This window comes from Lingula anatina, chromosome 1 (assembly GCF_051362555.1).
Source record: "Lingula anatina isolate TDL-2025a chromosome 1, LinAna3.0, whole genome shotgun sequence".
In the NCBI taxonomy this organism is placed as follows: Eukaryota; Metazoa; Brachiopoda; class Lingulata; order Lingulida; family Lingulidae; genus Lingula; species Lingula anatina.
Window position 1 is genome coordinate 25,493,287 of NC_141767.1, and position 8,011 is coordinate 25,501,297.

The 8,011-nt window shown below is 37.5% G+C and overlaps 1 protein-coding gene across 1 annotated transcript; it reads right to left on the reverse strand.

Moving 5' to 3' along the window:
- Nucleotides 1-420: 420 nt before the first annotated feature.
- LOC106169018 (uncharacterized) lies at nt 421-7,762 on the reverse strand. Its single transcript, XM_013548303.2, has 2 exons — nt 7,298-7,762; nt 421-2,132 (listed from the first exon to the last, which is right to left on the reverse strand). The coding sequence occupies exons 1-2, from the start codon at nt 7,608-7,610 to the stop codon at nt 1,435-1,437; spliced, it is 1,011 nt and encodes a 336-aa protein (XP_013403757.1). The 5' UTR covers nt 7,611-7,762; the 3' UTR covers nt 421-1,434.
- Between the last annotated feature and the right edge of the window lie 249 nt (nt 7,763-8,011).

The following is an 8,011-nucleotide window of genomic DNA, read 5'->3' on the forward strand; positions in this document are numbered from 1 at the left end:
GCTCTGTTCTGCAATTATCTGCAGCCTTCAACTCCGTGATTGCTCTGAGATGACGATTTATTTCACTCAATTACGGCGCGTGTGCAGAAAAGTAGGGCCCAGCATTCAATCATTCGGATTAAATGCTATGAGAATCTTTGTAAATATCTATTACAATCTATCTATCAGTGTAATACTGCTCCATTAGCCGCCAGTGTTGCAGCCGCATTAAGATCTTGTTCAAGCTTATTTGCACCTGCGATCAGACCTTTGAAAATCGAACATGACAATTATAGATAATGACAATGTTTAACGACATTACTGTGTCTGATAGCGCTAATGCCGTCCCCAATACGCCGTAGAAAGATAGCCAAGCCGACTTATTAATTAAAATGTGAAGTAGAAGTTTCCCTGATACGAATGAGGAACAAGGACAACTGCTTGAAAATACAAGTAAATATGGGTTATAGATCCAATTCTGTTTAATATTTATGGTATCATTCAATCATAACCAAATGTAACAGCATAAGTTCACGATCAGGAAAATGAACAAGAACAATAGCTGCAAACCTTTCAACTGATACAGACAATGTTTTAATTTTTTGCTGGTGACTAGATAATGTTAATAACTTGGTAGCACCTCACTTGAGCATGCGCAAATTGGCAAGTTGCGGCCTTATTCAATTTGACCCGACTGAAATATGAGGTATGCGTCATTCGTGCTCGTTAATGTGTTTGCTATAACTAATATTACATTAAAGCACTAGGGCGCTAGAACAGAAAAAAAGAGTCATATTTGTCATATCCTATCAACAAAATACCTAATGTTACTATAAACGTTTCATAAAAATAAATCTCAAACTGTACAATCGGTCATCACTTAGTGACGCCCTGATGTCATGGCAAGCTCTCCTTATAATATCTGGCATAGCAATCTAAAAAAAGTGTTACAAAAGTTTCATTTGATGAACAAATAAATACATACATCTTATAATCTTAAAGATTCACCTAGCTGGTTTGACTCTCAAACTTAAACACCGTTTACAATGCCCAACGACCCCAGGGAAACAGAAATATTTGAGGTACTGGAGGTGAACTGAAGAAGGGAAATACTCATTTGATATTTTGGTAATATTTCCCTTTTTTGACAATTTCACCTCAAAAGGACATATCACATTTTAATCTATTGAAAATAATGCAGACAAACCGATTTTCTCAATAAGTTTAAAGTTCGAGACGATCTGCTTCTTTCTCTCTCTCGCTCTGTGATCTCAAATTGCAATTGTTTTTTTTTTTTCAACTAAATCAGAAAAAAATACATTCAAATGCGATATATGTAAATCATGTTTTACTTATGAAGTAAAATACTCGCTTAATTTTGCGAGAGAGAAAAAAAATCGCCTCCTCCTTCTTTAACATGCAGTCTAAGAAAGTTCCATTATATAACAGTGAGTCCTACAAGTGATGTCCCAGACTGGGGTAGTACTGGTGTGCCGGTGGGGGTGACGCCTGTGGGGGTAGTCCTGCTGACACTGGGTAGCCGTGGGACTGGCCCAGAAAATATCCCGGGTGCGGGTTGTGAAGTAGGGGGTGCATTGGTTGCCCATACAAGAGGGCAGCAGTGTATGTCTGAGGCGCATACGAAGACAAGCCCCCTCCCAGGCTGCCGTGTGGGGGATGTGGGATAGTAGGGCTGTTCACGTCCATGCCAGGGTTCTGTTTTTTCCATTTTGTTCTTCGGTTCTGGAACCAAATTTTCACTTGCGTCTCCGTGAGACTTAAGCTTAGTGCTAAGTTCAAACGTTCACAGACTGACAGATAACGCGTGGTTTTAAATTTGTTCTCCAATGCAACAAGTTGCTCGTAGGTAAATGCAGTCCTAGCGCGCCGTGCTTTCCCGCCCTTGCTGCTACAATTGCTATCGTTCAGGGAATATGGACTGTCTATCCCTTCTTTGGAATCCTCATCACCTGAATAGTTTTCTAAACTCAAAGAACTGACTTCTGCGGTCGACCGCTGGGATAAAGTATCGTCCACTTCTGTCGTTGCCTCGCTCATCTCGTCCTTGAGGTCTTCCTCTTTACATTTCAGCTCGCTCTCGGAGTCCTGCCTTGAATTCTCACTGAAGTCTGGAGCAGTCTTTTCTATGGAATCTGAAGTAAAATGTATATATTTAATCCCTTTGTACCTTAATAAGTACCTTTATTCAAAAAGAACATTTATACCTAAACAAAGTAATCAAGACTTCATTATTAAGATCTGCCAAATGCCAATGACCCCACTTACACATAAAAGCAAATGTGATCTCTTCACTTTGTCTTTAACTTTTTAACTGTTTATAAGAAAGAGACTGATTTACCCGCACGCCTTCATTTGAACAGTTATTACTGCTTTTAATTGTGTAGGTGTTCAAACGATCAATCGTCAAAACATATCGGGTTTCCTCGCCCTTTGAACAGGCTATTGAACACCTGAATCTGGTATTGAATGCACTACATTTTAGAAATGTATCTGTAATTACAAAAAAGTCTTTGAAATCGGTTGTCATTGATCAAAAATTCCAATACTCTCTTTTTACTTTGAGGTTGAAGAAAGCCTCTTTTATCGTCGTCGTCGTAATAGACTGCCCAATGAACCTAAAACAGGACAGCCAAATAACAAGTAATAATTGTCCCAAGAAGTAAAATGAAAAAAAAAACGTTCTGTGTTTATATCTGAATAAGTATGTGATTGTTTATTTGATTTTAAAATTAATATAATTATCTTTGATTCTTTTATTTTCTAATTTTCTGACTCGGCGATAAATAATAGATAAATCTAAAATTGCCATGCATATAAATAACAAGAAATGCTAACAGAGAAAAACGACGACCATCTTATCGTTACAACTGCACTCGTGTCGGCTGCAGAATAACAACTCTTTGAACAGGTAGTTTCCAGACTGAATGTACTTAAAACATCAGACATCGTCACATGTGATGAATCCGCGCCCCACAAAAACAACACTGGGCCAAATTTGGATTAAATAAACGACAACAAATCGCTTTGGTGTGAGACGGAGCTAACGTCAGCTGTAATTGGGGAGGAAAAGAGTGCGCCTGTATGTTCAATGTAACAAAATTATTTCTCACAATACTTTAAAATTATGGAAAAATAAATCTTCTTTTTTTCTCTGTTTTTAATTACCAAGTACATGTTTATAAACGCTGCGGCAATTGGGCAGTGTAAAGGCTACCAGCAGGGGAATCGGAGGAAAACAAGAGCAAATTAACCACATACTTTCAAGGCCTGCCGGTCACGACTGCAGAAAGTTTGAAGTTTCAACAGTACCACTTATCAAAATAAATCTGCACCAAAATCTGAGCCTTCTTTGCCCTCCCGAAACCCTGATACAGCAATTCAAGACAAGTGGCAACGTAAAAATAGCGAGGTTACAACACAGAGACGACACTGGTGCAACGGCGTGGAACCCTGTTCAACTGCGAGCATATTTCCAGAACAGGTGTCAACCAATAAAGACCTCGCTATCTTGCTGTGTAAAGGGCATGGTGCCTATTCGTGCAATGTTTTCCATAAAGATACATCGAGCGGAGACATGTAACGTCACTCGTGGTGGTTATTTCATATTTCATTTTTACGGTCTAGGTTAAACGGCTCGTTATCTTGAAAGCTTTCTATATTCGTTTTTGTTTATTTCTAATAATTTCTGTAAACTCTAACTCTTTCTCACCATAGACGAGGGCATAACCCTGAAATACTGCCTCAATTCATACCATGTGAGCAGGTTCGAAAGTAGAATTTGTGCCAATGTGAAAAATGCCATTGCGCACATCTTTGACAATTGAAAGAGAAAGGGAAAATGAGCAGCTTGATTTTTTTCGTAATTCCTATTAATGCCTGCATAGTTATTTTAAATAAAAATATTTTTTACCATTTCTGTTTTTTGGATTAGCGAAGATTATAGCTTAAAATCGTAAGAATTTGGTTGGATTTATATTTTAAGGAAGAGAAAAGTTAGTCGTCAAAGTAACATCACAATGTTGCAATCCCTCATAAAACTATGATCATGAAATATTAGAACTTTTTAATAAATTGTGCAATGTTTTTTCATATTTGGTCATATTATTCTCAGGGCTTTTTGTGCAAAGTTATTTAATTATATATTTGTATGTTTTTCTTCTTTTCCCATATTTCAAACCCTATGAAGCTACCTAGTTATTATGTTTCTCAATAGATATTCGCTTGTTTTTATAATAATTTTTGGGCCAGAATATTGCTCGTCAAGAAAATGCTATGACATATATTAATTAAGCAATGTTTTTTATATTTAGACAAATCATTATGAAGCCTTTTTGAACCAAGTTATTTGATTATACAGGCTCTTTCTGTATGATTTTTCTTCTTTTTCTCATATTTCAACATTTGACCCTACTTCGTTATTACATGTCCAACTTAATATTTTTGATCATGTATAAGTCGGTATATGGCTCGCCAAGAAAATGAAATTACATAAGGATAAAAATATAAAAACAAATCTTTAGGCAAGCTGTAAATTTGCACTGACTCAGGCACATTATTTCGTCCCAGTAACAAATCAACAAAATACAAAGTAGAAATCTAGGGTCAATTGCATACCAAAGGTCGATGGTAAAACCACTATGAATTGGGACTTGCTTAATAGATATTTTCTTTTCCTCAATTTCAGTTTTGATACACTTAAAAAGATCGGCTTAAGGTAAGAAAACACATCGTGTGTATTATTATTGTTTTAATCCAACACCTGTTCCGCCATTACCTCTGGAGCAGAAGTAATATTTTCGCACTCCCCGGGGCCGGGGGATCCATTACTACCCCCTAAGGATTGGTGGAGCGTGAGAAATTGATATGAGAATTTACCATCTACAGTGATCTAAATTCTATAAACTAATTAAGTGCATGTATAATAACACCAGACTAGGTGTATCTATAGGTGAACAGTATACAACCCCATTCAAGTCAAGAATAGGCATCCGGCAAGGGGACAATTTGAGTCCAATACTCTTTAACATATTTATCGATGACCTAAAACATGATCTCAGCGAATGCTATAACCCAGGAAATGTTGCTGGACTGAGTCATATCCTCTATGCTGATGATCTTATCCTCCTATCAACATCAAAAGACGGTCTACAGCACTTGCTGCATAAACTCGAAAGGTACTGCTTAAAATGGAAATTACATGTAAATGAAAACAAATCAAAAGTTGTTGTCTTCAACAAGTCTGGTAAAGTGGATAAAAATACAAAGTTCTTTATAAATGCCAACCCGATCGAGACTGTGAAAGAATACACTTACCTTGGTATCACCTTTGCTAACACTGGGTCAATGAAAAAAGCAATAGTAAATCTAAAATTAAAAGCAATGAAAGCAATGTTCTCATTGAAAGGTGCACTTTCGTCACAAAACTTATCCTCACCTCTCCTATATTTAAAACTGTTTGACAAAGTGGTAAGGCCAATACTCCTCTATGGCTGTGAAGTTTGGGCCCAAGAAATATTCAAAGAAAAGAAGATGACCCTGAACAAAATTAACCAAATGCCTTTTGAGCAAGCACATTTGAGAATGTGCAAATGGGCACTGGGTTTGAGTAAACACGCCAGCAACAATGCCAGTCGCGCAGAGCTCGGTCGTTATCCTTTATATTCTAATATTGTTAAACAGGTACAACGATACTGCCAAAGATTTGGAAATCTACCAAATAACAGAATAGTTAAACTCACCCATGATGCAGAACTGACAATAGGGGAAAAAGGTTGGCCAGGAGCGATTAATACTATGTTAACGACTTGGAATCTTCACAGTGAAAATGTCCCAGGGGTTCAGCAAATCCAAACACATTGCAATACTGAGGAAAAAATCAATGCTAAAATTGAAAAAATGTTCTGGGAAGAGTTAACTGATCCTCAAAGCACCAAGTTAAAAACTTATAGTCTGATAAAAAAGTCCTACAAAATTGAAAAGTACCTGCTAACTAATGCCCCTCAGTCATTAAAAAGGGAAGTGGCTAAAATTAGAGTCAGTGATCATATTCTGGAAATGGAAAGAGGACGCTACACCAGACCTAAAACACCACGCGAGGAACGATTCTGTCCCCACTGTCCTGCAATCGAGGACGAAGTGCACTTCCTACTAGAATGTAGACACCATGTAAAAGAGAGGGAGGGCATGTTAAAACAATTCCCTAAATGTGACATGCATCACCTAGCAAGCAGTGACGAGAAGGTTAAAATCATACTAAGCCCAGAAAATGAGAAAGAATTGTACGCTGTTGGTAAATACATTCAGAGGGCAATTTCCAAAAGAAATGAGCATCTGCCACACTGAAGTAGCCTCATCCTGCTATATATTATATGAACCATAAGTATGGCACATTAGATACATATAGCTATAAGCCTATCAAAGAAAATGTGTGTTCCCTCAGTGTATTGAACTATTTACAATTGTAATAAGTATTTTAAACAACGTATACACTGTAATTAATAATCTTAAACACTGTATTAGTAGTAATCCATAGTGATGTATAACTTTTATTTATTTATATATTTGTAGTATAGAGGGCTAACAAATGTAACTGCCACATTTAATGCTCGAATAAATTATTATTATTATTATTAAAGGAAACGAGTTAACGCCGAGTTGAAAGATTACACTAGTCTTATATAAAAGTGCTACTAGAATCCTGGCAAGAAAATCGTATTCATCTTTCATAGCAACGACGAGAATGTGATAACGATCTATTCATAAATCGATTGCAAAATATAGTGCAATGTTAGGAAAATAAGGATAACTGATGATTAAAATATAATTTATGAGATATACCCTTAATGTTGTTTCCTTGTGTTAATATTATCAAGGCAGATTCGTAGCACTTCGAGGATTTACTAAGCATTTTGCAAATACTATATTTTATCGTATTTTTATAATAGTAAAGACATTTTTCAAATTAACAAAGATTTACCACCGTACATAGTAAATAAATTGTGACATACATCCATTATTTTATTTACAGTCCCTCTTGGGGAAATAAGACAAATTTTTACTTAATATATCACCATTTTCCACTGGTGATGGTCGGTTATTTTAACTTCATAAATATTGTGTCAAAATAATCGCCTTTTTAGTATTTCAATTACAAGGAAAAATTAAAATAAAATGACAACTAAAGCAGCCCAGCAATATCTGAACATTAAGGCGAAGAAATAAATATCACTTCCTATCGCTGACGTCCATAATTTCACTGAGCGATATAATACCTATGTATTCTATAAAATCTACTCACCACAACTTGAACTACCGGCCGGGCTGGTGGGAGGCTCCGACCCCAGCTTCTCCTCTTTACCCCACGGGTGCCACACGCGAGAGATGGGGCTCGTAGAGCCGGTGAATTTCCTCGGGTCGAGGATGTCTTGTACGAAGAAAGGCGTATGTTTCGCCATCGTGAGGCCGGGGCTGATGGAGGTGTGGCTCCCACTAGATACTGAGGCTGGAGAGAGCGCAGGAGAACTGTCCGGTGTTAGCGCCTGGCCATAGTGCTGCTGCCGTGTTACACTGGACATCTGACCTTGGTCAGTCGTTGCTCGTGGCCTGTCCATCCTAATGACAATAACAACGGCAGTTGACAGGTAAACTGATTGGGCAATTAGAGTAGCTTTCTTCGATGTTATCTGTGTTCGTCTGCCTACTCTGTGACTGAGACCGTCCAGCGAATGAACCCTTTCTGCCTAATGGTACGCCGCTATTGATTGCGGACTATGCTTCTAATTGGTTGCGAATTAATTGATAGTTTTGACTGGCAGCGGGCGTTGGGTAGAGAAAACATGAAAAGAGCCGAAATGTAAAGCCTGTGGATCTTAAATAATTGGGTTTTAACCGATTGCCATACAAAAACACACAAACAGGCTATTTACTGTTTGTAACAGTGAATAGAAACGGTGCGAGTGTCTTAAGAAACAAGCGCGCAACATTGTTTGTTGTCTTTTGGTTGGTTGCGCAT